Genomic DNA, 27649 nt, shown 5'->3' on the forward strand with positions numbered 1-27649 from the left:
CAGCAGACCACACTGATGGGATCTGACCTCCAAGGCCCTGCCCACCCCCCAGCCCCCGCCCCCACACGGAAGTAGGAAGTGAGCGTCTACCAGGCAGAGATGGTACCTGTCTTCCCGTCACTTCAGAGGGCACAGGGGAGAGTGCCAGAGAACTAGCACGCACAGCCTGGGGCAGCAGGCTCCGTGGGACACGACACTGCTCTGGCTGATGGGGGCAGGGTGGACGTAAGGTCTGATGGACGTAGGGGCCACAGAACCGCCTGGAAAGGGGCAGTGTCCGAGGCAGCCAGAGACCAGACAGCCCATCCTGCTTGCCGATGACCATGCTAACCTTGCCCTGTTTTCCCAGCTTCTAGATGAAAATTACTAGAATAGCCTTCTCAGAATCACCCCTGCTCCCTGGGAGCACCCAACACAGAACAAAGTGGGTTTCCCCTGATGCCCGCCAGGCACCTAGCACAAGCCCTATGCTAAGATGCTAAGTCCCCTCCAGCACCCTGCAGTGAAGATGCCCCGTCTCCATGGTTTGAGGTCTCCATCCTCGCAGAGTCCAGCACATTCCTGGTGATCTTTGGCTCCTGGCACTGCCGGCACCTCCAGAATGCCTCACGTAGGAGGGGTGAGGGCTGGAGCAACAGCTGCTGCTTTGGGGCCAGGCGGCCTTTGGGACTCTTGCTTTTTGCCTTTGCCTTCCTCTCCACAGAGGCCTCCCTCAATTGTTATCATGGGAAAACAGGGAAAGAAGCAATATTCTACTCGAGTTCCAGACCAATGCAGGGAAGGGACAGTAGTATGAAAAGCCTAAACTTGATTGTCAGGAGCCAGCCTTTTTTGAGAAGAAAGGCGTGTGAGAACCCAAAAATTTAAAGAAAGTGGGCACAGACACAAATATCCCATGAAAGCAAGAGCACGGGGGCCAGACCCCAATGCCAGGTTTAGGCATATTGGGGAAGGAGGGTCAGAGGAGAGGGGAGGCAGGGCCAGCCCAGGATACAGCTCAGTCTCTGCACAGGGCGCTGCAGACTCTAACGCTCGGGTAGGGAACCATGCCAGGCAGCAGCCAGCCTGCTTATGTGAAGCTGCTCCACTACCGACCACTGACCCGTCTGCCGCTGTCTGGCAGACATGCCCCGCAGCCACCCTGGCCTGAGACTCTGCTCAGCTTGTCCGGTTACTCTGGCCGACTGTCATCAATAGCTCGGCACAGTGAGAACACTTCCAGAAGAGGCTGGGACCCGGGGCGAAAGTAAGACCCCAAGGACATGTGCACTGCTGGGAGGGGACAGAGTGAGCACAGGGGCCCAGCCCGCTGGCCCCCCAGCCCTCCCAGCTGGGGCGCAGCACACCTGACCCCGGGGCAGCCGGACCGCCTCCCCGGCTCCCCTAGCACAGGCAGCTTCAATGCTGCTTCTTGAAGAGGTTCTCCAGCAAAGGGCGACATCTCCGTCTCTGTCTCCTCGGCCAATGTTACCAGGCCTGTAATTGACATTTTGTCCACATTCACTATTTTCCTGGCTAATTCCTCACCAAAGTCGTGAGTCTCTGTCTAGGAAGTTAGTCTGCATTGCAATAATTTTCACAGGGCAATTGAAGACATAATTGTACATAATATATTTTGAATCTAGATACTTAAAAAGAGAATTACAAACATCTGGGGCATCATCTGGCATTCCTGTTTTACACTTTGGGTGGGTTTTGCCCGCGATGGGGCCCTGGGAGAAAATGACAATGTTTGGGAGCAGTTTTTCTAGGGTTCAGTTTACATTTGATTATATTTTTGGCATATTCCCACCAAAACATTCATGCTTTACTTAATGATACATTCCGTATTTCAATTTGTTTCTCTTTCATAGAAATGCCACTTTGATTTGATATAGTACTTTCTGCTGTGAAGTATAACTTGTTTTAGTGTCCTGGGGCCACTGTAACGAAGTGCCCCGCCGGGGGCGGGGTGGGGGGGGTGCGCTTCACACAGCAAAGATTTGCCCTCTCTCAGGTCTGGGGTGAGTCTGAGACCCAGGTGTGGGCATTCCTGCAGGGGCCCTGGGGGCCCCTTCCCACCTCTGCCAATCCCCCTGGGTGGCCTGTGTGCTCTGGAAACCCCTTGGAAGAGCTCGGGGTCACAGAGGCTTCAGGACCTTGGTTATATTCCTTCTAGAACATCGGTGGTAATCCTAAGGAGTGCTTCGATTGAATGGAAGGGAAAAGAGCCCTGTTTGGCCCGGTGTGACCCTGCCACCAGGGGACCCATTCCGGCGTTCCACCACCTTCCACTGCCTCAGGCACACACACACCTTCGGTTCTCAAGAAGCGTGCTCTTCAAAGGGGAGGGGGGCTTCATTGAGCTTGGACCTCTCCTCACATCCCTTTGGCCGCCAGCAGGGGGAGGAGACGCACCACCGCAGCCAGGCCTGCCTCAGCCACCGCAGGTCGATGACGCCTGGGGCCCCGGACGGTGGGTCAGCCCTTCTGTCTCCATCCACTGTCCGGCGGAGAGAAGGTGCGCACGACCTCCCAGGCAGCCCCTGCGGTTCACCTGCCACCTACTGGCCTGCTGCCCATGGACACGTGTCCCTGTCCTGCCCTGCGGGCTGCACGACCCCGGCCTGGCTCTTGGCCTTCAGTAACTGGCCAGGCTCATTTCTCCTCTCTGGGCCTCAGCTGCATCTCCGAATAGAGATGTTGCTTCCAGGGGCGCCTGGGTGGCTTAATTGGTTGAGCGTCCGACTTTCGCTTAGGTCATGATCTCGCAGTTCGTGGGTTTGAGCCCCACGTCGGACTCTGTGCTGACTGCCTGCTTGGAGCCTGGAGCCTGTTTCAGTCTGTATCTCCCTCTCTCTCTGACCCTCCCCTGCTCACGCTGTCTCTCTCTCTCTCTCTCTCTCTCCTAGAAATAAATAAAAATATTAAAAAAAAAAAGATGTTGCTTCCGATTCCAGGCTCCGTTAAGTTTCTAAAAATCTGTAAACCACTAACAGAAACTGAGCACACCTGGGTGTTTTCTCATTTCTAGTTATTTTTTTTTAATTCCTCACTCTGGAGCACCTGGGTGGCTCAGTCGGTTAAGCATCTGACTCTTGGTCTCGGCTCAGGTCATGATCTCATGGTTTGAGAGTTCAGGCCCCGCGTAGGGCTGAACGGTGTGGCGCCTCTTTGGGATTTTCTCTTTCCCCCTCCCTCTCTGCTCCTCCCCCACTCACACTCTGCCTCTCTCAAAATAAATATATCGACTAAACAAAAGAATTATTTTTACAATAAAAAATAACTCTGCCTGGGTGGCTCAGTCAGTTAAGTGTCTGACTCTTGGTCTCGGCTCAGGTCATGATCTCATGGTTTGAGAGTTCAGGCCCCGCGTCGGGCTGAACGGTGTGGCGCCTCTTTGGGATTTTCTCTTTCCCCCTCCCTCTCTGCTCCTCCCCCACTCACACTCTGCCTCTCTCAAAATAAATATATCGACTAAACAAAAGAATTATTTTTACAATAAAAAATAACTCTGCCTGGGTGGTGGAGTTGGTTAAGTGTCTGACTCTTGGTCTCGGCTCAGGTCATGATCTCATGGTTTGAGAGTTCAGGCCCCGCGTCGGGCTGAACGGTGTGGCGCCTCTTTGGGATTTTCTCTTTCCCCCTCTCTCTCTGCTCCTCCCCCACTTGTACTCTGTGTCTCTTAAAATAAGTAAATTTAAAAAATAAAATATAAAAATTTCTCATTGTAACCTCCAGCTGTTGCAGACAGAGGTGAAGCAGGTACAGCCAGGAAGGCAAGACCCTGCCCGGGGCTCCCATGTCCCCATGTCCTGTGTGTGTCACTTGTGATCTGTGATTAGGACCTCGTCTGTCAGGTGGGGGGGGCACATCCCAGAGGGATTCAGGGGCACCTCCCTGCTCTCACCTGACTGGCATGCACTTGAGGGCCTCTCCTTACTACTTCCCACTTTTTTTGAGAGAGAGAGCACAACCGGGGGCAGGTGCAGAGAGAGGGAGAGAGTCCCAAGCAGGCTCCATGCTCAGCGCAGAGGCCATGACCCTGGGATGGTGGCCTGAGCCAAAATCAAGAGTCAGACGCTTAACCCACTGAGCCACCCAGGTGTCCCGAGACTTCCCACTTCCTGCCTCTACATGTCCCTCCAGGGAAAGGACGCTTCTCCAACAGATGCCACGGTTCAGCAGTGAAGCTTTGCTGCCAGTGCCATGTGGAGGCGCCACCTTCTGGGGCCTGAAACAGGTGGCAAAGCAAATGACATAACGGGCTACCCAGACACACAAAATCAGAAAGAACCAGCTGACAGTCCTACCAAGAAACAAGTATACATTTTATTGTCAAGAAACATTTCCTTAAACAATAGTGTCCACTTCATTCCTCACCGAAACGACTTTGAGTGACACTTTCCTTGCTGATCTGGATCTGTTGTAACTATGCCGCGGCCGCTCGGCACAACTAGAGAGATCTTTGGCATTTTCTTCCCTTAGCTTCATAACCTGTGGAACATCTTGTACAAAAAAATGTAGATTTACAGAAAAATATGCATATAAATCACTTATTAATCCCAAAACATGGTAAATAACATAGCAAAAACTTTATCAAATCCGTGTCAGACTCGAGCTGGACAACGCGGCCATGCACTTGATTCTCCACAGCGCTTCATAAACTCGCGCTCCGGGGTGAAGAGGAGGTTTGCAAAAAGGCCCTCTCGTGAGGTCGAAGACTAATTTCTCTCTCCCGTTGCTTTCCAGAGTCCCTGGAATTTGCAGTCGTGACACACATGTCACTGTTCTTATAAAAGCAGTTATGTTAAGGAAAGGCTGTGCTGCAGCCACGACGTAAGTGACACCCGGAATCTCAAGTTACCAAGAGCTGAGCAGAGAGCTGACCCCCCTTTATAAATACACGTCTAAAACAAGAGCTTCATGCACATCCACGTGGAAACATCCAAGTCAAGCTGTGGAGGGTCTTTCAACGCACGGGGCGGCCTGGTCGCCATGGAAGACTGGCAGGCGCTTTCCTGGGCCTGCATGGGGCTCCAGCGCCCCACGTGTGGCGGCTCAGAGGCTCCCCTGGAGGGGCTGGCGTCGAGTCCTCGCCCCCTCAGGAGACTTTACAGCTGTTCCGGGGGCAGCGCTTGGGCGGGCTCTGGGGGGGGCGGGCGGCCTTCACCTTTCGGAGGCTGCTCCTCTTGTGGGTGGAGCTGGAGGTGAGCGAGTAGGAGCGGCCGTGCATCATCCTGGCATTCAGGCCACTGGCCATGGAGAAGGATTTGAGGTGGCTCCTCAAGGCCATGGGCAGCGGGAGCCTGTCGACCAGGTGCACGGGCGTGCAGGACACCACGGCTCGGCAGCAGAGGTCCTGGAGGGTCAGCACTTGGGAGAGGAGACGAAGGGGGACCGGGTTTAGTTTATGACACAGCCTGACCACCTTCCTCCCTGGGCTGTTGGGGCTGAACGCCCACTGGCTGTGCCCACCTGCGGCACTGGGCAGGGCCGGGGACCGGAATCCCCTGCCGTCTTTCCGTCCAGGTCCAAGAGGTGGGCAGACCTGGAGGGAGACAACGGCACTCACACCGCCACAGTTTGGGGTAAGAGACCAAGGGCGTCAGGGATGACCTCCTTCCCAGCCGCACGGCTGACCTTGGCAGCACATGTGACCAGCTGTCTAAAGAAGGGTATGTTCAAGAGAATACCTGAGGAGCCAAAGCTGTGCTTCAATGTCACCTACACCAACCCTTATGTGAGTCGGGCTCCCTGCCTGGTGGGACGGGGCTCTTGGGGACCTGCTGAGGGGCGCATTCCCAGGGTGCCCCTCTCCCACCACAGCCCCCAAACAGGTGAGGCCCAGGGTGCCAGCAAAGAGCTCTTTCTGCTCAGTGGTTCTTAACTGGGGGTGGCTTTGACTCCGTGGCACGCTTGTGGTTTCCACAGCCGGGGGGCAGGGGGCACGGGGCACTGAATGCCCCCCCAGATCAAACAGCTCCACCCGACGGGTAGCAGTGCTGAGGGGGAGAACCCCTGATTCAGAAGAATCGTATTTTGCTCAGTCAACCCTATGCCACCCAATTCAAAATTCACAAAAAATACAGATTTTACGTTTCTGTCTTTAACAATAATACGGGGACAGGTTACTCAGCAGAAAGCCGTGATGGTGAAATGTCACCACAAAGTAGATGAAATAAGAGCACAGGCCTTGGGGCGGCTGGAGGGCACGGTCTTGAACTCGCTTAGGTCATGATCTCACGGATCGTGGGATCGAGCCCTTCATTGGGCTCTGCACTGATGGCTTGGAGCCTGCTTGGGATTTGCTCTCTCCTCTCTGCCCCTCCCCTGCATGTGCTTGTGCACACTCTCTGTCTCTCTCGCTCTCAAATAAACTAAAAAATGTTCTTAAAAAAGAGCACAGGTCTTTGGACATATTAACACTGAAGAATCTGAACAGTATTCCAATTTCAGTCATGTGGTTGTTGACAACACTGTGCACTTCTCTGTCTCAAGCTCCCCTCTATGCAAACAGAATGACTTGGAAGCAACTCATTCCTAACGTGATATGCTCTTCCCAAAGCCACCAGGGGTGGGGGCCGGGGGGGAGGGTCTGTGCAAAGTCTAGCGTCTGAGCACCTGGCAACTGTGGCCTCGGGTGCTGTGTCCCTCCAGGCTCAGGGGTCTGCTCTGCGTGGGGAGGTGCTGCCCGTCCTCGCCACACACGCCTGTGGCTACGAAATGCCTTCACCTCTGCCCCCCCCCCCACTTCAGAAATGCCTCTCGTGAACATTCTGACAAAACTGTTCATACTGAGGTCTCTCAGATTCACTGTATTCCCTCCCTGGGAATGGACATGGCGGCCTGAGGTGGGTCCTGGGGGGTGGGCCCGGCGCTGGGGGCTGGGGACCCCACGGCCTAGTGGGGGCCTACCCTTGCTCGGCCTCCAGAGCCGGTCCATCCCATGTCGCAGCAGCACGGTCCTGGCCAGCTCCGTGAAGGACTCGGTGATGTTGAAGTTACACAGAGGGCTGACCTCGAAGAAGGTGACGCCCAGGCGCTCCGCGTAGGCCTGGGCCTGCTCCGTGGGGACTTGCCGCTTGAAGGCCAAATGCAGGCGGTTTCCCACCAGGATTTTAGGAACACCAGGGGCATGCTGCAGCGGAGAGACAGGCAAGGAACAGGGGCCACTTGTGCGAGCCTTTGTTGCTGGCACCGCTAGCGAGCAGGGTAAACGGCCTCCTCCCCAAATTCGTGCCCACCCAGAACCTCAGAATGTGCCTTTATTGGAAAAGGATGTTTGCAGATGTAATTAGTTAAGACGCTGGGATGGGCTGTCAATCCAGGCATGGTGTCCTTGGAAGAAGAGGAGAGGACCCAGGACACACAGGGGAAAAGCCACGTGGTGGCAGGGTCACGGGGCCACAGGCCAAGGCCGTCGGCGGCCACCCGGAGCTGGAAGAGGCAGGAAGGTCCTCCGGAGGCGGGGAGCCTGGCCCCAGTGACACTGGGGTTTGGACTCCTGGCCTCCAAAATGTGGGAAAACAAACTTCTGTTGTTTATGACGACGTGTTTCAGCAGCTGTGGAAAACCAACAGCATGAGCGGGACTGGCCACCCTGTGCCCACGTCGGCAGTCGGCCGGGTCAACGCGCCAGCAGGCAGCTTGTGGCCCGGCTCCCCGGCCAGGGCCTGGTCCCGCTCTGGGAGGGGGCTCAGAGTCCTTGATGCCGGAGCCTTGTGCCCGGGCCCTCACGCCCACTCAGATGGTGCTCAGGCACAACCTTCGTACCTCATCTATCTCCTTAATCCACCGGTCGATGCCATCAAAGGACCAGCGGTTTGCGATGTCATAGACCAGGATCACACCCTGCGGGGAGAGGCGCCAGGCTTACTTCGTGGGACAGAGGGGGGCGCAGCTCTGGGCCATGCTGGCCCGTGTGCAGGCTACTCAACCACAGACACAACCAGCAAAATGACCGTTTTACTAATTTTAACAGAAAACACATTATTTTTATTTATCTACCAAGTGCAGTAGTTAAATATTTATTTCTAATGATACTTCACGAGCTCATTAATACATTGGCAAACGCGAAGGTGAGTTGGGGACTAGCACTCAGGTCCTCACATCCACACGCTGCTCTAGGGACACGGACTGTGGAGGTACTGCGGGGATCAGCACCCGCCTAGGGGCAGAGCCCACCCACCTGGACAGAGAGCCTCCTACACATGCACGGGCACATACACACAAGCACACGAACACAGGTGCACACATACAGACGTGCACACGCAAAGCCCACGCACACGCACATAGAGAGATGCCCGTGGCCACACAGAGCGTGCGTGCACACATACGTGCACACATAACACATGCACGCACACACCCCTGATGCTGACGGTTTGCAAGCCACCCAACATGCCTTGGCACACTTTCAGACTCTCTCTCTCTTTTTTTTTTTTTTTTTTTACACTTTCAGATTCTTGCATCAATTCTTATATGAGCTTAATTGCCTTATTCTCCAGGTCCATTAAAGAGCATTCCAATGTCATTATTCAGTCAGTCTGACTTCCTGGCTCAGGGGATGTTACCTGTGCGCCCCGAGAGTAGGAGCGGAATATGGTACAAAATCTTCCCTGCCCGGATGTATCCCTGGAAAAGATGTTGGAGGCCAGTGAGAAGAAATCACTGTTTCTTCCTGACAGTAGGGTTTTGAACTTGGGAGCCATAGCAAACATATTTTACAACGGTCAGGCAGTGGCCATCTCACTGCAGATACATCCCTAAGTTTATCGACACGAGGAACTGATGTGTGGGGTGGGGGGTGCTCACCTGGGACGGAGCTCCAGGTGCCACGACTCAGCATAAAAAACAGGATGGCTCCCTGGGATGGATGCCAGCAGCCTGTTCTCCTGGCAGGGGCCCTCGGGGCCAGCGGGCACGGATTCCCCGCATCTTATACGAGGGCAACACTCATCTGCGTGTGCAGTCAGCACACCCACATCGCCCACATCAACACACGGCCCCCTGGACGAGGGTGGGAGGGCAGGCCTCCCTGCCAGACGCGAACTCATATACAAACAGTGAGACCCAGCACGACTTGACTTTTCTCTTTGTTTCTCTGTCACCGGCACCTGCCACCCCTGCCTCCTGAGTCCTAAATGAGGTGCCACTAAGGAGAGCAGGGCCTGGGGTTCAGAAGGGCCAGAGGTGCTGACTGTGGCCAAAGACGTGGGAAGAGGACCTCACGTGCTGAGAGCAAATGGCGAACTCCCGGATCAGCCCGTACAGGGTGCAGGGAGAAGACACAGAAGGAGAGCAGTCTTGGGAGGCAAGTCACCGGCTCTGCATGGGAGATGGGTGGCTATCGTGAAATGAGACTGCTCCCTGGATGTGGGGGTGCCGCAGAGGACCCCGGGGTCTGGCCAGAGCAATGGGGGTGCAGGGACATGAAGGCCCCTAAGATGGGCCCCTCTGATGAGAAACCGAGTCAGGAGAGTTGTCAGGCGGGTGCTTAGGAGGAGACGGGGAGCAGCCTTAGGCACCAGCGCAAGTATGGGCTGAGAGGGCCCTGGACGGCCTCTGGGGAGAAGGACGGGGCGGGACAGGCCCTGGGCCCTGCAGCTGCTCCGGCCTGTCCGGAGCGTGGTGAGGGGCAGGCATCAGAGCAGAGCAGGGGAGAGCAGGGCACCTGAGCCTCACTGACCCCGGGTGGCTCAGCTCAGACACGCAGGCTGCTGGCGGGGCCTCACCCACAACCCCCGCCGTCCTGGGTGGCGGTGGGAAGGGACGGGGCTGAGGGGACACAGTGGAGAGGCCCCCGCTGGACTTTGGGGCTAAGGGCTCCCTTCCAGCTCCCAGAAGCTCAAGGGCATGTTGGGAGGCGGGGAGGGGGGAAGAGAGCCGCCACCAGGTGGCCCAGAAGGGATGACACAGGGCCCGGACAGGAGTCGGGCAAGTCACACGGGGAGGCGGGCACCCCAGGGAACCCCGGTTTCCCCACCCCCACCCCACCTGAACTGATGGGGCAGAGGCAGGTGTTTATGACCCGAACCTCAGAGACCAGGCTGCGGGGGTGGGGGTGGGGGTGGTCACGAGAAAGGGATCCGGTCCAGGCCTGGCCGGGGCGGGGGGCCCTTGCCTGCCAGCCTCCCCACACCTGCCACGGGTCTGTCTCCATCGCGTTCACGGCCCCTCCGGGCACTGGGGAGGCAGAGGCAGAAGCCGGTTTCAGCAAGGCCACGTCCTGGACAGACTTCCAGGGACCCACAAAGGCCCTGGGGTTCCCTCCCATGGACAAAGCCTAGGTGGAAGTGGATCCCCACCTCCTCCGGGGCAGCCCCTGGGTCTGCTCACTGGTACACCCTCCTCCCAGAGCGGGGGTGGGGGGAGGGTACCTACTCACCAGAGCTGCAGCTTCACCCGCCGGCCGTCCAGCAGGATGGTGGTGGTCTTGTAGTCGATGCCTGTGGAAGGAGTGGGGGCAGCTTAAGTGCTGCTGGCCTTGAAGCCCCTCCTCACGGTCACTCCGAAGCGAAAGGGCACCGGCGAAGAGAGCTCTCCCAGGGGAGAGGAAGGGCTTCTCACCAGGGCAGAGTCACAGGTTTTCAGGCTGGTGGACCGGACCCTGCTTTGGGTTTTGCCGGATTCCTTCGGGGCCTGTCCACCCCACGGGGCCTCCAGCTCCCCTCCTCACCGGCACAGCTGCCTCCAGCCCAAGGCCGGCCCAGCACAGGAGGGGAAGGCGGGCCTGGGCTTGGACTTCAGCCCCCACCCCCCGCACCCAGCTCGCTGGCCCTGACTTTGACATTAAAAAAAACCACACACACAGATGCAACACAATTTATGATCACAAGAATCCAAACTGCTTAGTAACCCACCACACCAGGCTTTGTGCTGCTCTATTTACTGTTTTTTCTGCTTCCTCAGGGATCTCTCTCAAAGCACACAAACCTAGAGAAGGCCAGCCTTGAAAATGTCCCGGGATGTGGCCAGACTTCGGATGCCTTGACAAGGAAAGCAGGATTAAGGGTTGTAACTCTACAGGCAAGCGTGCTGGGGTGGAGGGTGGGGGGCAGGCAGGGGAAGAGAGAGAGACCCTGCGTGATCACCTGGATGAGGGGGCATAAGGCAGGCTGAGGGCAAAGTACAGCTGGCATACCCCCTCCCCCCCAAGGTGGGATATGTATGACACTCCTGGGACACTCCTGGCTACCCAAAAACAGGAAGGGACAGAAAAAAAAAATGGTTAAACTGGTAAAAGTCTCAGATCAGTTTACAAGAAAAAGGCAATCCCATCAGGAGCCTAAAGTCCAGAATTCCCTACTTGCCAGAGGGAAAATCAACCTTACCTAGGTCTCCAGGAATCTGTGAGTCTTTAGCATATGAAAATCCCTTTAAAAAACTTGTTGACTTTACCTCCCTGAGACCCATAGAATATAAGGAGTCACTTCACATCTCCAGTCCAGCTCTTTCTGCCCAGGGGCCCTGTCCCTGTGCTTTAATAAAATCACCTTTTTGCACCAAAAACGTCTTCAAAAACTCTTTCTTGGCCACCAGCTCTGAACCCCACCATCACCCCAAAACTTCATCAGGCCTCACCCTTCACCCCAAAACTTCATCAGGCCTCACCCTGAGAACATCCTGGAACGGGTGTGAAATCTTAACAGCTCTCCACCAAAAGAAAAATCCCAGCACCCAAAGCTCAGAAAGCAAGCTCCTCAAATACAGTGCTAGAGAAGGTATCATTTCCCAGTAGCTTAGCTGTGCTCCCTTGACAGATCTACAATGCTACCCACCCCCCCAAAAAATAGGCCCCAAGAAAAAGAACATCATATTCATAAACCCTCCTGTCTTTACGGCAGGCTGAGGGCGATACAGTATGCATGGAAGAAGGCAACAGATTTGCTTCACATTCTGTGGACACATTGCCCAAGGTTTTAGGGCAGATATTCCAGAAACTGCATAGGTCAGTACCTTCAGGGTCTGTGAAATTATTCTTTGGAGTGACCCCCCAAGGGCCTCTTCACAACCCTTTAAAATCCCACTAAACTCTCTGGAAGGCAACTTCAAATGCCTACATTCTTCCTTTTGCAGCGGTCAGCAATGGGCATGTATGGAGTGAGACACACACACACACAATAAATAGAATACATATATATAATAGAATATACATATATATCCTATATAATAGAATATACATACACACATTTTAAATAGAACATATACATATATAACAAATAGAATGTATAATCACATAATAAATAAGAACATATACATATATAATTAAACATAAAACACAAACATATAGAGAACTTCAAAATTAATTTTGAAAATATTTAATTTTTCCCTTGAAATGCTAAACGTTTTGTACCATTCACATGAAGCAACAAATAAGTACACTTGGGGATCTACTTTTGAGTTTAGAGAGAACCTTGGCTTTGGATGTCTGTTTCCAGACAGCAAGAGAGAGCTCTCACCATTCACAGCCCGGAAAGGTATTCCATTGTTAACCTTTAGGAGATTAACCAACTGCTTGAGTTGGGTTGGCTCCTTTGATTTACAAAATGTCAAAAGGCTTCTGGGCCTTTTGGCTAAGATCAAGTATGATTTACAAAGTGTCCACATGTAGTTATTTTTCAGGCTCACAATAAAAAAAAAAGTCTTCATAAATTTAAAAGAATTTATACCTGATGATCTTTTTAATCACACTGTGAGTTTTTAAAACTGTATTTGGTTTTGTTTTCATCAGTCATAAATGTATATGGTTTCAAGCGTCACAGACTTAGTATGGAAAACGACAGGCCCTGATTCACATCCCAACACAGTGTCCTATTACCTATCTTTTTATTTCTTTTGCTATGTATTTCCAAATTTATAAATATATGTGTATTCTTACTTCCTGACTTTTCAGGTTTAGGCATTAATAAACTTTCCACTGTAGAAAGTGAAAGTGTAGTTCTTTTTCATTGACATACTCCACATACCTCTCTCTCTCACACACACACATACACACACACACAGTATAGTTATTTGCCATGTCAGCTAGATCAATATCCAATTTTACATCAGTGTGACCAAGTAAACACTATCTGTAGCTGGATCGTGTGGTATACTGTGTTTGTTCTTCCTGTACAACTTTTGGTTTTTACTAGAGTTAAAAATTGCCTTTTTGTTTGTTTAGTTTTCCTTGCATTTATCACTAACACATCCCTAAAATCTCCTCCAGTTATCTAGACCTCCTCTTAGTACTTCCAAACTTTCAGGTGTTTCACCTTCTTGGGGGCATCTTCCCAGAGCTTCTGTCCAGCTCGCATGTGAACTGAGAGCATGGCCATCTTCCTGGGCTCTCCTTTCTCCTACTGTGAAATCCTACATTTCCCTCTGTTGGTTTATTTCCTCCCTTTTTCCTCCTGAGAAACGTTGTGGAAGATAGTTTTTAAGACTGTGCATGTTTGTAACGTCTGTAGCCTGCACTTACTCTTCCTTGAGATTGGATGGGCACACAATTGATGTAGGAAATCATTTTCTTTCAGAAGTATGCAGGTCTACCTTCCAGAGTTCCTTTAGATAAGTCAGATGTCAAACTGGTTGTTGGCTCTTTGAAATATATTTTGGTCTCTCTGGTGGTAAGGCCTGGCCCCAGCACTCTGCAATTTCATGCCTTGTTATGGGGCATCTTCATTGTTATGCTCACCATGTGACTTGCTCTTTCAGTCTGGAGATGCAATCTTTAGATTCTGAGAAATGTTCTTGAATTATTCACTTGTTTCCTCCTGCTGGGGTATTGTTACTAAGACAATGGGCCTCCTGAACCTATTCCCTGATTTTCTTATTGTGTCTTATTTTGTATCTCTCTCTTTTTCTCAACATTATGGAAAATGATCTCAATGTTACCTTTTATTCTTTTTTTGAAATGTTTATTTCTCACATCACATTAAAAATTATTTAATAATAAATAACTTTTATTTATTTTTGAGAGACAGAGAGAGACAGAGCATGAGCAGGGGAGGGGCAAAGAGAAAGGGAGACACAGAATCCAAAGCAGGCTCCAGCCTCCGAGCTGTCAGCACAGAGCCTGATGCGGGGCTCGAACTCACAAACCACAAGATCATGACCTGAGCCGAAGTCGGATGCTTAACTGACCGAGCCACCCAGGCGCCCCTGCCATCACATTTGAAATTTCCAAGATCTTTGTTGTTTTTGGATTGCTCCCTTTTGAGTTCCTGCTTCTGGCCGTGGCTGCACGGCTCCTCCTGGGACAGAACTCATGCAGGCAGCAGCTATCAGTGATGAACAAGATATAAAAACCAGTGACCCCAAAACACTGGAGAGTGACCAGCTACATGAGGGAGGGGATCTCCACCACTTCTTCCACTTTGGCGTCACATTCACACGGTTTGGGGCTGCCTGCGGCGAGGGGGCTGCCTGCGGCCAGCTTCCTCACCGCGTGGGAGAGGAGCTGGGAAGTAAGCTAGTGCAGACGGAAGCACAGACGGAAGCGCAGACGGAAGCACAGATGGAAGCGCAGACGGAAGCGCAGACGGAAGCGCAGACAGAAGCGCAGACAGAAGCGCAGATGGGGAGAAAGCAGTAGAGAATCCTGAGAGGCTCAGGCGTCAGGACCCAGCCAGGCCTCAAAGGAGGCCTGTCCCTTCAGGTGTCAGTCACCTGAGCCTGTAAACCCCTCTCTGCTTGAGCTGCTTGGAGGTGACTTTTTTTATTTCCGTCAAAAATGTCCATTCCGGGGGCACCTGGGTGGCTCAGGCGGTTAAGCATATGACTCTTGGTTTCGGCTCAGGTCATGATCTCACAGTTTGTGGGTTCAAGTCCCACATCAGGCTCTGTGCTGACAGCACGGAGCCTGCTTGGGGTTCCCTCTCTCTCTCTCTCTCTCTCCTTCTCTCTCTGCCCCTGTCCTGTTTGTTCTCTCTCTTTCTCAAGGTAAATAAATAAACATCTTTTTTAAAATGTCCAGTCTGTTGGGAAACCCACAAAGCACAGTGACTGGAGAAAGGAACAGAGAATGTCTGACCTATAGATCCTGGAAAAAGCTGCAAAAGATACATTTTAACATCTTCCCAAAAGCACAGTACAATGACCTGAGTCTCAGAATTTCACTAACAGTAAATAGCACTTACAAGGGACTCTGGCTCAACCATGAGGGTTTAATCAGCAGCAGTCAGCCCCAGACTGCACTCAGTGACTGTGTAGGTGGTGGTTCACGTCAGAGCAGCCCTGCTGATAAGCTGACCCCTGACCCCTGGGACCGCACAGCCCGGCGGTCACCAGCGCCTGCCCCTTCAGGGCGTGGACTCCCCAACGTCTCCAGCCCATCTGCTCTGCTGGGTGCCCGCTCCCTCTGCCCCTGTGGCGGGGACTTCGGGACAGGGCAGAGCCAGCTGGGGCAGGGCTGGAGAGAGAGCTGGAAAAAGCGCTGCTTCCTCACGTGATACGTGCCTTGGTTTCCCCAGGAGGGGAAGGTGGGAGCGGAGACGCGCCAAACCCACTGGGGTGCCACGGTGGGGGGGGGGGTCTATGCGGCCTGGGATCAAATCCCGTCCTGACACACGATTTGCTCGCGCTCCCTGGTGCCCCAGTCTCCCTTCCCACTTGCTGGAACAGACTTGCCCAGCCGCTTACGGCCCGCGTGCCTACCGCTAGTACTGACCTCAGCAAAAGCTTTTCCCTCTGACTCAGGCCCCGAGGGTAACCGTCTAACACGCTGCGCCTGTCGCAGACGAGCCGCACGTCATCTCCCTTCACGGCCTGGCCCTCCTCTCCTCACAACCCCCCTCATTCCTGCCATGCTTTCTTTTTTTTTTTTTAATTTTTTTTTTTTTTAGTGTTTTATTTCTAGGAGAGAGAGAGAGACAGCGTGAGCAGGGGAGGGTCAGAGAGAGAGGGAGTCACAGACTGAAACAGGCTCCAGGCTCTGAGCCGGCAGTCAGCACAGAGCCCGACGTGGGGCTCGAACCCACGAACCGCGAGATCGTGACCTGAGCGAAAGTCGGACGCTTAACCGACTAAGCCACCCGGGCGCCCCTGGCCATGTTTTCTTTTATCTTCTATTTTTGTGTTTGCTCTTTTCTTATTTATTCTGTTTCCTCTTCCCTGATTCTGCAGCATGCTACCTTACACGTTGGTCCATGAGAAGCCAATGTTTTGATGAGTGGCGTCAAGGTGACGACCGACAGGTATAATTCATGTTGGCTGCACTTCACTGATTCTTCGAAAACTCTGTTCATCAAACTGAAATAAAAACACACAAAAACTTCTAGAACAAAGCTTGTTGGAATGCTCATTGAGTGAGTCAGAATTAACAGAGAGAAGAGATATAATTTTAGCCTTCTTAAAAAAAAAAAGGAAGCATCAAATGCCAAGCCATTCACTCCACTTTTAGCTCTACACGATGAATAAATAATTTAGCGATCTATTTCAGTTCATGCACCACCTGCTTCTTTCTATTCTAGTGAGCGAGCGGGCATAAATGTGTGCCGTCACGTAGGAGAATTCTCTTCTGGCGTAAATATTGGTTAAATATCACTTACAAACATTCATCTTTGAGTAGATGACTTTTGAGAAGTTTGTCTAATGTTGAGGGAAAATATCAGAAAGCAGACCTGTGACCGCCAGAGGCTGGGAGGAGGGGCTTCCTTTTGGGGGGAGAGGAAAACGTTCTGAAGCTGGAAAGTGCTGGTGTGCACAAAACTGGATACTAAACACCTCTTAATTGTTCACTTTAAAATGGTTTGTTTTAGGGGCACCTGGTGGCTTAGTCGGTTAAGCGTCAGACTTTCGCTTAGGTCATGATCTCACGGTTCGTGGGTTCGGGCCCCGCATCGGGCTCTGTGCTGACTATCAGCTCAGAGCCTGGAGCCTGTTTCAGAGTCTGTCACTCCCTCTCTCTCTGACCCCCCCCCTGCTCACGCTCTCTCTCTCTCTCTCCTAGAAATAAGTAAAACATTAAAAAAAATTTTAAAAAAAAATAAATAAAGATAAAAAATAAAATGGTTTGTTTTAGGGGCGCCTGAATGCCTTAGTTGGTTAAGTGTCTGACTCTTGGCTTCGGCTTGGGTCATGATCTCGTGGTTTGTGAGTTCAAGCCCCACATGAGGTTTGCTACTATCAATGCAGAGCCTGCTTCAAATCTTCTGTCCCCCTTTCTCTGACCCTCCCCTGTTTGTACACTCTTCTCTCTCAAAAATAAACATTTAAAAGTAAAATGAAATAAAAATGGTTTGTTTTATATTACGTGAATTTTACCTCAAAGAAAACATTTGCACACGCGCCCTTCCCAGAGCTGGCACGCGCAGCTCTTTGGACCAGGGCTCCCGCTGGAAGACGCCTCGCAGAACCAAGTGGTGGGAGGGAGGGCCCCGGGTGGTGACAAGTTTGACCCACAGCCAAGGCCAGCGCTGACCCCTCAGTGGGCCCCCTCGAGTTTCTAAGTGGTTCTAAAAGCAAGTCACATTCGAGACAGGGATTTGATGTGTGCTCATCACGTTTACACAGAGGTCAGTGACTAAAATTAACATCAGTGACCTCTCTGCAGATCTCCTTTCTGAAAAGTATGTTCCTGGAGCACCCGGGTGGCTCCATCAGCTCAGGTCATGATCTCACGGCTCATGGGCTCAAGCCCTGCATACTTTTCTACATATACATATATATTTTAATGTTTATTTATTTATTTTGAGAAAAAGAGAGGGAGAGAGAGAGACAGCGTGAGCAGGGGAGGGTCAGAGAGAGAGGGAGACACAGAATCTGAAACAGGCTCCAGGCTCCGAGCCGTCAGTACAGAACCCGACGCGGGACTTGAACCCACAAACCGTGAGATCATGACCTGAGCCTAGTCGGACGCCCAATAGACTGACCCACCCAGGTACCCCTAAAGTGCACGGTTCTTGATTATATCGGCACCCTTTCTGCAAAGCCCACTTCAGCCAGGAGCTGCCCACCCGGCCCCTGGGGTGCTGTGGACTCCAGACCCCCCAATACCTCCCGGCTGGCTGGGACACTCTGCTCACTTAGATGGTCAGTTCATCTGCCAGCAGTGTTGTATTCTAGCATGTTCCTGTGTCAGCTGAACCCACCCACTGAGGCTGCGTGTGCCTTCAGGAGTCCCAAGCCTTCTGGGTCAGCCTCCTACTTCTGGAGTTGCAGGAGCTGAGATGGCGCGATGTCTTGGGGGAAGGGTGTGCCCCCATCGCTGGTCATGTCCATCCCTGGCTGAGTGACCATCCCAAAGCCGGAAAGTAAACCCGGGCACCTGTCTGTGCTCCAGAAGGCAGTTTGGGATGAACCACCCTGAACAGGGAGTCATCTCCACACACCTGAAAGACGCCAGGGGCCTTTCAATAACTGTGGTCTCAGGCACTCAGTGTCAGAGTGGCGAGAGGCTGGACCCTGCTGGCAGCTCCATGGTCACCTGTATGTCACCATGGACAGAGGGAGAGTAAGTGGGGGCCAGCCGGGGATGTGCTGGGCACATGGGGGCCCCTCTGCTGAGCAGCTATCATCACAACACAACTGGGAAGCACGCACGCTGGCTTCCCTGAAAAGCCCACAGAAGCAGCAGGTACCCGGGCAGACGGCGGTGGGGGCTTCATCTCTGCGAAGGGGGCTGGGGGAGGGAGGGCGGCCGGGTGGCTCTGCGCGGGACAGAGTGCCCAGAGCCCTGAGCTGCCTCCTAGGCTCGTGCACGGCCAGGTCCTCACGGCCCATGCGCGTGGCAGGCGCCCCGAGGTGGGTCGCCAAGATGGACACCTTTGTGACCACAGTTTCCTGTCTGAGGGAAGAGGGCGGGCCCTCTTCATCTGGACCAGGCCTGATGCTGCTGTCCTGCTCAGACAGGAGGCACCGCGTGGGCTCAGCCCGGGCACAGTCAACACCACGACCTGGGCCCTGAGCTCCAGGGCCGGGTGGTGTTTTCAGAGTCCGTGGCTGCCCCAGACACCACAGCAGGGCCTGGGTCTCTCCCAGGCTTCCCCACCCAGCGGCACATCCTCTGGGCTAAGTGTGATGACCCCAAGACAGAGTGAGAGGGAAAGACAGAGTCCCTGTGTCACCTGCAGCGGGACTAGCGGCCGGCTCCTGGCAGGCCCCCACCCTCCCCCGACCGGGGAGAGAGCAGAGCCAGAGGGCACTTGGCCACTTAGCAGACAGAGGTCAAGTGCAAGGTCCATTTCTTCCCACATTCAAACTGCATGCAGAAATTGCAGGACGGATTTTCTCCTGCAGCTTTCCAGGGGAGTGGGCCTGCCCGCACACCTCGATTTCAGAGTCATGAGAAGATAAATGTCATTGCTGTAAGCTCCTCAGTCTGTGGTGCTTTGATACAGCAGCCTGGGAAATGGACACACCGTCCGCCGCACTCCTGCACTGCGCCCCCACTGCCCGCCCTGCCCAGGGCTCCCGGACAGGGTGCTCGGGCCAAGGGCAGGTTCTAGGCCTTGCAGGATGGACCCCGGGTCTCACACCTCTGGCCTTCCCTCTCTCCACGGCAAACCGCCATGACACTTTTTAAACCCCCAGGGCAGTGGTCTGCCTTCTGGAACACGCACATCACTCTAAACTGGAAGAAACAGATTTTACTTCCAAATGGATTTTGTTAGTCTAAGAGAGAAGTTAATGTTCTATACATTTATCAATTTATTTTCCCATTAATATACTTTGCAGCCTTCTGTGTTAGGGTCTGCTAGAATTTAATGCATGTATTTACTATTTGCCTTGGTAAATTTCTTTTTCAACCAAAAAATGCCATTTGTTCAGAAGTGACAATATGGTTCAAATCCATGAGCAAACTCAGCTGAGTACCGCCTGGGATGGGCAATTAATTATTGGCTACAGGGCGCCCAGGTGGCTCAGCTCAGGTCATGATCTTACGGTTTGGGAGATTGAGCCCCACGTTGGGCTCTGTGCTGTCAGCACGGAGCCTGCTTGGGATTCTCTCTGACCCACCCTGTTGGTGTGCACACACTCTCTCTCAAAATAATACACATTTAAAAAAAAGTAAAACAAATCTACAACTGTGCGTGTGCCTGATCTCAGTCAGTTGGCCGGAGACGAGACGGAAGAAGATGTCGTGAACCAGAAGAAATGTGCTAAACCACAGGCACATGTGCACCGGCAGGAGGGGAGCTGCAGGCAGAAGAGGAAGGTGGTTCGAGAGCAGCGTCTGCAGAGGGTAAAATCCCCACTTCCTGAGCTTGGGGCAGGTGGTATCTCTGGAACTGAGATGCCTCTGTTTACAAACAAAGAGGCAGTGACCCACTCCCAGAACCCCAAAGTCTGGCATCTCTGGCAGCAGGCTCCCCAGGGATGGGGGCAGCTGACCCCCACGCTGGCAGCATCCTGGGCCCGGGTGCAGGCGTGGGACCGGCCTCAGGGGGCACTGCCTGCACAGCCTGGAGCCGAGACGGAGGGCAGTCCAGGTCTAGTGGGGAACCTGGTGGAGGCCTCCAAGGAGGAAAGCTGAAGAGAGGCTTTTCTTTTTTTAAGTTTATTTATTTACTTTGAGAGCGAGACGGGGAGAGAGAGAGAGTCCTTGTGTGTGTGGGAATGAGGGAGGGACAGAGAATCCCAAGCAGGCTCCGCGCTGTCAGCACAGAGCCCAATGTGGGGCTTGGTACCACGAACCGTGAGATCATGGCCTGAGCCGAAATCGAAAGTCTGCCCCGAGAGGCACTTGAGAAGAAGGTAAACCCCGATGACATGATCGGGAGCCGCTCTCTTTTGAGGTGACTGCCTTTTATGTGGTTTTGTTTGTCGGTCTGATAAAGTCTACATCTGTGATGTTTTAAGCCCAACCCCTTGGACATTGAGGCTCTTTTCAGTTTCTGCTTAAACAAAATCCCTTCTTTGCATCCAATTAAGCTGAAGAAGCCTGGGAAGAAAGGTCCAAGTAAACTTTTGGAAAAGAAAAAGTTTTAATGGGAAGTGAGCCGATAGGCTGCAAATCCGAGCGATGGGTCCACTGCTTCCGACACGCCTGCTGCTTCCTTCACCCCGGGAACCCCGCCCAGGAGTGAGCAGGTGTGGCCAGCAGTGCCAAGGCAGAGTCATGTGGCTGTCACCCTGCAGCACCCAGTGCTCGTGACGGAGGACACACGGGGTGGCGGGTGGGTCTCTGTCCAGAAGCTGACCCTCTGCACAGGAGGAACCTGGGCCAGCCAGCGGGATCTGAGCCCCTCCTTGTCCACCACCCAAAGTCGGGGTTACCTGGGTTGGGGTTCAAGGCCAGACTAAAGGGGCAGTCCCACTGCAGGGAGGGGGCACCACAGGACATGGGGAGGTGGGGCTGAAGGGTTGGCTTTTAAGGGAAAATCTGATACAAATGCAGTTTTATTATTTTCAAATACATGGAAGCACTTATGACATAATTTTAAAAGCAAATGCATTGGAGAAATTTACCATCTGCTCAGGGCAGCACCACGGGAGGTAGACGATGAACTCCTTCTCGGGGCGCTGGGTGGCTCAGTCGGTTAAGCGTCTGACTTTGGGTCAGGTCATGATCTCACGGTTCATGGGTTTGAGCCCCATGTCAGGTTCTGTGCTGACAGCTCAGAGCCTGGAGCCTGTTTCAGATTCTGTGTCTCCCTCTCTCTCTGACCCTCCCCTGCTCACCCTGTCTCTCTCTCTCTCTCTCAGAAATAAATAAAACATTTAAAAAAATTCTTTAAAAAAAAAAAAGAAGATGACCTCCTTCTCAAGGAATCACACCCTAAAGGACTAGGGATAAAACACCATTTGACTCTCGGTTCAAACTTGAAAGTGACGAAATTGTGTTTCGAATCCTGAAGTGGTTGCCAAGGGAAACCACAGAGTAGCTATAAAACCGGCAACATGGCCTGCAGCGAAGGCAGCAGGGAGCGTGCGTGCACCTCCTGGCGGAACAGTGGTCAAAGGCAAATAGAAAGGAGAAGAACTCACAACAGGATCACTAAGCAAAAACGTTTTGATGGTCTTCACAGGGAAGAAAAGCCACTTCTCTGAGCCTTTTCTGAACCAGAGGGGCCACAGAGGGGCCCAGAGCCACCACCCCATCTACACTCCTCTCACTCATGCTGTGTCATCTTGAGAGAGTTACTCACCCTCTCTGGGCCTAATAATACAATTTATCACATGAGATCATTTTTCTATACTCCCAATAACGGGGCTGATTATTATTAGCTATTAACAAAAATGAAACAGAGGAAGAAAGACGGGATTTTCCTGTGGGCAAAAAGGAAGCTGGAGAAACAGCCAGGAGAAAGTGGTCAGAAAATAGTGAGTCTCTCTGGGAAAAAAGTTGGGAGTCAAGGTAGAATTTCCTGTCAGTTTAATCTACTTCCCTCTCCCAATGTAGAAACTCGGCAATCAGAGAAGGAAAGGTAACAAGCTGGTGCTGGAAACATCACCAGCTGGAGCCAAGGGGTAACACTGTCAACAGGGAGGGGAGGAAGGGCCCAGCTGTGGCCCTGACTTCACCCCCCCCACCCGGGGCCAGGCTGTCCAGGCCTTTTTCTCATCACTTCTGCCTGGAGAAGAGGCTGAACGAGGTACCGACCCTCCAGATCCAAGGGAGGCTCCAGGGCCAACAGGCCCAAAAGTGAGAGGTGGGCCCCTTAGCTCTGCTCTCCCATGGGTACATCACACTTCAGCAAAAAGTTATAAAAGGAAAGAGAAAGACACAAAGAACCCAACCTAAAAGGAAACATGCCCCAAGGAACAGAAGGACATTCATCCTAGTTACTTCTTGCAAAAGAACAATTTAATACAAGCATTAAGTTGGTAAAATGAGATTTTTAATGAAATAAATTATTTAGGGGCGCCTGGGCGGCCCAGTCAGTTGAGCGTCTGACTTCGGCTCAGGTCATGATCTCACGGTTCGTGGGTTCGAGCCCCGCGTCGGGCTCTGTGCTGACAGTTCAGAGCCTGGAGCTGCTTCGGATTCTGTGTCTCCCTCTCTCTCTGACCCTCCCCTGTTCACGCTGTCTCTCTCTCTCTCTCTCAGAAATAAAAAACGTTAAAAATTAAAAAAAAGAAATAAATTCTTTAAAGAAAAAATTTTAAATGCTTATTTATTTATTTAAAGTTTATTTGTCTTGAGAGAGAGAAAGAACGCAAGCAGGAGAGAGTCAGAGAGAGAGAGAGAGAGAGAGAGAGAGAGAGAGAGAGAATCCCAAGCAAGCTCCACACTGTTGGTGCAGAGCCCAACACAGGGCTGATCTCATGAACCGTGAGATCATGACCTGAGGTGAAATCAATGGTTGGATGCTCAACCCACGGGGCCACTCGGGTGCTCCCATTTAAAGAAGTGTTTTTTTTTTTAATTTTAAATTAAAACTGTAAAAGTAAGGGAAAAAACTGCAGATCAAAGCATTGTCACTGAAATAATAAAAAAAGAAATAGCTAGAAACGGTTTACTAAAGTAAAAATTACCAACAAATAGGAAAGACTTGAGATGCTCACAGAAATTCAGAAGAGACAGACAGAAGGATCAAAGCAACTGAAAGTGAATGGATGGGAAGGCAAGTAAACGTGACCCAACATCAGGATGACGGGTGTGGCAGGCGGGACAATGCCCCCTCAGAGCTGCCCTTGTTCTGATGCTCAGAATACATGACTCCGTTAGGTTACATGGCAAAGGGGCATTAAGGCTGATGAAAGAATTAGGTTTGCTAATCAGGTGACCTTAAATACAGAGTATCCTGGATTATCAAATCGGCCCAGTGCCATCTTAAGGGGTCTTAAAAGCAGAAGAGGGAGACTGAGTTAGGCTGCAGTGGTGCAGAAAGAGAGGCAGCAGCGCTTAAGGTGAGAAAGGGGCTTGGAGCCAGGGAGTGTAGAGGGTTCTAGAAGCTAGAAAAGGCAAGCTGACAGACTCACCGCTGGCACCTCCAGAAAGGACGCAGCCCCTGCTGATACCTCAACGTTAACACAGGGACACTGGGCCCCCCAGAATTGTCAGATAAGAAATCTGTGTTTTATGTACTAAGTTTGCCGCGATTTGCTCAGCAGCCATAGGAAACCAACACGATTGGTGCCCCCGAAGCAGAACACCCATCAGTGTAACAGGAGATGTTTTAGGGACATAAAGAAAATTTCCCTGAAATTAAAAAAAAAAAAAGTCTGCAAATTCAAAGAGCACACAGTGTATCAGGAGTTCAACGCCAAGCATTCAACTTTGAGACACTCAAACTATGAAGAAAAGACAACCCCCCCCCCCCCCCGGGGCAGGGGGGCAGGGGAGCCAGCTGACCTCAGGCTCTAGCACAGCACATCCAAGCACGGGGCAGTGGGAAAATGGCTACAAAGTGTGGCAGGAAAGAGAATACAACCCGAGAATCTATCCTAACCTGACGGAAATACTGTTCACAGATAAAGACAACAGACTTCCACAAACATAAAAGCTCTGGGGAAATAGAAGCCCTTCCTGAAAAATGAAATGTAGTTAGAGAAACTCAAAATAAAGAACTCACAGACACAGTGGTGGTGAAGACTCACGGTCAGCACCCAAGACCTTGGATATCTAACTAGCAGCTATGGACACTGCAGCCCCAGTTCAGAAACCCGGGCAAAGTAAGAGCGACCCAGGCGGCATGCGCAGGTGGGGGTGGGGAAGGGATGGAAACAGGTTGCTGAAAATGCCCTCTCCTTCCAATGCCCAGAAGAACTGATGCAGAATGACATGCATCTCTAATAATAATAATGTAATGATGCCAACTTCTTGCAATTTTGCAGAGAGTGTCCTGAATCCCCCCCGCGCCATATTGAGGAAAAACCTTTAGAAGAAAGCATTAACTAGTAGCTTTTACAAGTCCTCAGTTGGGCACGTGACAGAAAGTAATGCGGCAGAGCAGCCCCAAGCCCTTGTTCAACCAGAAGCAAGTTCTGTCCACATTCCTGCTATTTGCCCCACATCACTCACCCACTACAGAAGTCAGAACCGCAGCTGGCTGCCCCCACACACGCAGATTTATTATTTATTTATCTATCTATTTATTTATTTTTAATGTTGTATTTACTTCTTTTTTTTTTTAATGTTTTATTTATTTCTAGGAGAGAGAGAGAGAGACAGAGAGAGAGAGAGAGAGAGAGACAGCGTGAGCAGGGGAGGGTCAGAGAGAGAGGGAGTCACAGACTGAAACAGGCTTCAGGCTCTGAGCTGGCAGTCAGCACAGAGCCCGACGCGGGGCTCGAACCCACGAACCGCGAGATCATGACCTAAGCGAAAGTCGGACGCTTAACCGACTAAGCCACCCAGGCGCCCCATGTTGTATTTACTTCTGAGAAATAGAGAGAGACAGTGTGAGCAGGGGAGGGTCAGAGAGAGAGGGAGACAGATTCTGAAGCAGCCTCCAGGCTCTGAACTAGCCATCAGCACAGAGCCCGACGGGGGCCCAAAACCACTAACAGAACCGTGAGATCATGGCCTGAGCTGAAGTCGGACGCTTAACCGACTGAGCCACCCAGGCGCCCCCCAGACACGCAGATTTAAAAGAACCGTGCACCTCCACCTGCTCATGCATCCACTGAGCCCCAGGCCCTGCGGACCCACCGTGGAGGAAAAGGACTAAACCCTCTGCCCTCCACAAGCTTAAGCCCCAGAGCTGCGCAGGCCTCTGCCACATCTGTCACTAGCCAAGTGTCGTGTTGAGCACAGGAAATGTGGCTAATATGAACCTTTAATTGTATTCCATTTTAACTACCCTAAATTTAAAGTGACACGTGGCTGATAGCATCACCGTGGATAACACAGTTCTGGAATCAGAGGCCAAATGTGCGTTTTCACAAGGCCCTGGGGTGACTCTCACACTGGCAGCATAAGGAAGACTCCGTGGTTCTCCAAAACCCTCTGGAACTCTCCCCCACTTTCCCCCCACCCCAACCCCTCCAACCTTGTAGGCCTGCCCCAGGCCACTCCGTAGCTCACCTTGTGCCCTACCACAACTTTGCCTGCACCCCTGCTCCTCTTGCCTTGAGTCAAGTTTATCTCCTGTAAGGCCCTCTGGACCCAGGACCCCTTCCTGTGCACTGTCATCTCGATTCCGCCCTGCCTGGTCAGGGCAGGAAGCAAACCTCGGCTGGCGTGAACATCAAGACTCCACTCCCTGGGCTGCCCTCTTCTGTTCCCGGAGAACCAGCCTGCAAGCCCAGGACACAGAGAGGGGCCAGACCCTGGGCAGCCAGGTACGTGTTGCAAGTGTGCCTTCTGCCCCTGAAATGACAGCCGAAAGGTGATGACAGTCACCCCACCTGCGCCATCAGAGCAGCCTGCCTGGGTGAAGGCCTTGACTCTCCTGCCCGCCCTCCCAGGTTACTGCCCGCTTCGCGTCCCTCTCCTGTCCCCTGCCCTGCTTTCCCGCCCAATGTCTCTGCACCTTGGGGGTTGCGGCCCTCAAATCTCAAACTTTGGGAACCCTCTGCCTACAATCCTCAGCTCAGAGTCCTGACTTCCCCTTGGCCTAGAACCCACTCTCCCTCATTTTGCATCCTTTGCATCGGTGCTTCCCTTCCTCGGCCCCGAGGGGCATTGGGTTTCTTGCCCTCCCAGGCCTGTTCACGAGGGTGAGGAGGCCCTCGGACTCACCAGGAACCCTGGAGAAGCCCCCAGACTAGTTCTCCCGCTTCCTTCCGCTTCCACCCCACCCACGCGCAGAGCCGCCACCGGGAGCCTCCGCCCGCTGCGCTCGGATCCCACTCCCCACCCCCTTCTGCCTGCTCCACAGCCCCACGCAGCCTTTCCAAACGCGTCGCGCGCGCTTGGGGCCTCGCGGATCCGCCCACTCGCAGCAGCCCAGCCGACCTCCTCCCCGAACCCCACCTGCCTGGTCCGCTCCCTTCCGCCTCGGACGAACCGGGGCGGACGGACCCCAGCGGCCAGCCCAGCCGCTAGCTCCCGCGGGGAAGCGGACCCGGATGCAGGTCCGCCATGGAGGACTCGCTGTGCGCCCCACGTGCGGAAACGGGGGTGTAGCCAGGGCGGCCCGAGTAGCGCGCGCCCGACTCAGCGGAGAGGCAGGAGGTGAGCCCCGCGGTTCCCGGTCTCCGGCCCCCTGCGCGCTCCAGCCCGCTCGTCTGCGCCCCGACAGCCGCGCTCGCGGTCGCCGGCTGCGCGCCCCCAGGTCCTGGGCGCCGCTCCGGGGCCTGGGCCCGGCCGCCCCCGCGCGCCCTCCAGACGCCCCCCGGCGCTCCCCCGCCTGCCGCTCGGTCCCGGGCCCGCCCCCGCCCCCAGCCCCGCTCCTCTGGGCTCGCCGCGGTCGCCCCGGCCCCCTCGTTCGCTCCCCCGCTCTGCTCCCCGCGTCCTGGCCCCGCGCTCACCCGCCGGGTGGCCGTAGGGGGACTCGGCCGCGCCGTCCTGCAGGCTCGCCAGGATCTCGCCTTTGCCCACGTCGCTGTCGCCCACCAGCAAGAACTTGAGCAGGAAGTCGTATGCGCGGACCGGACTGCCCAAGGTGCTCATCGTGCCACCGCCGGCGCCCATGCCCAGCCCGCGGGACGGCGCAGAGGAGGCGGCCGGGCCCCGCGGCGCCTCGCGGGCCCCGCTGTCGGCGGATCGCCGCCGGCCCGCGGCCCCCGCAGCTGACAGCGAGCAGCCCCGCCCCGCCCCGCTCACCACGCCCCGTCATTGGCGAGACGCAGTTGCTAGGGGGACTGCGCGCGATCATTGGCTGGGCTTCCCGTCCATCTCTCTTTCGTCTCCGCC

The 27649-nt window shown here is 53.3% G+C and overlaps 1 protein-coding gene across 2 annotated transcripts; it reads right to left on the minus strand.

The window, feature by feature from the left end:
* Positions 1 to 4280: 4280 nt before the first annotated feature.
* RAB40B (RAB40B, member RAS oncogene family) lies at positions 4281 to 27492 on the minus strand. Of its 2 annotated transcripts, XM_039226618.1 has the most exons (6): positions 27265 to 27492; positions 10367 to 10427; positions 8553 to 8613; positions 7756 to 7833; positions 6898 to 7120; positions 4281 to 5355 (listed from the first exon to the last, which is right to left on the minus strand). In XM_039226618.1, exons 1-6 carry the CDS (start codon positions 27425 to 27427, stop codon positions 5084 to 5086), a joined length of 858 nt encoding a protein of 285 aa, XP_039082549.1. In that variant the 5' UTR covers positions 27428 to 27492; the 3' UTR covers positions 4281 to 5083. The 2 variants fall into 2 exon arrangements, with proteins under 2 accessions (XP_039082549.1, XP_039082548.1); XM_039226617.1 differs by lacking the exons at positions 10367 to 10427; positions 27265 to 27492 and adding an exon at positions 8794 to 9745.
* Positions 27493 to 27649: the final 157 nt, after the last annotated feature.

This window comes from Hyaena hyaena, unplaced genomic scaffold (genome assembly GCF_003009895.1).
Source record: "Hyaena hyaena isolate Hyena2069 unplaced genomic scaffold, ASM300989v1 scaffold_21, whole genome shotgun sequence".
In the NCBI taxonomy this organism is placed as follows: Eukaryota; Metazoa; Chordata; class Mammalia; order Carnivora; family Hyaenidae; genus Hyaena; species Hyaena hyaena.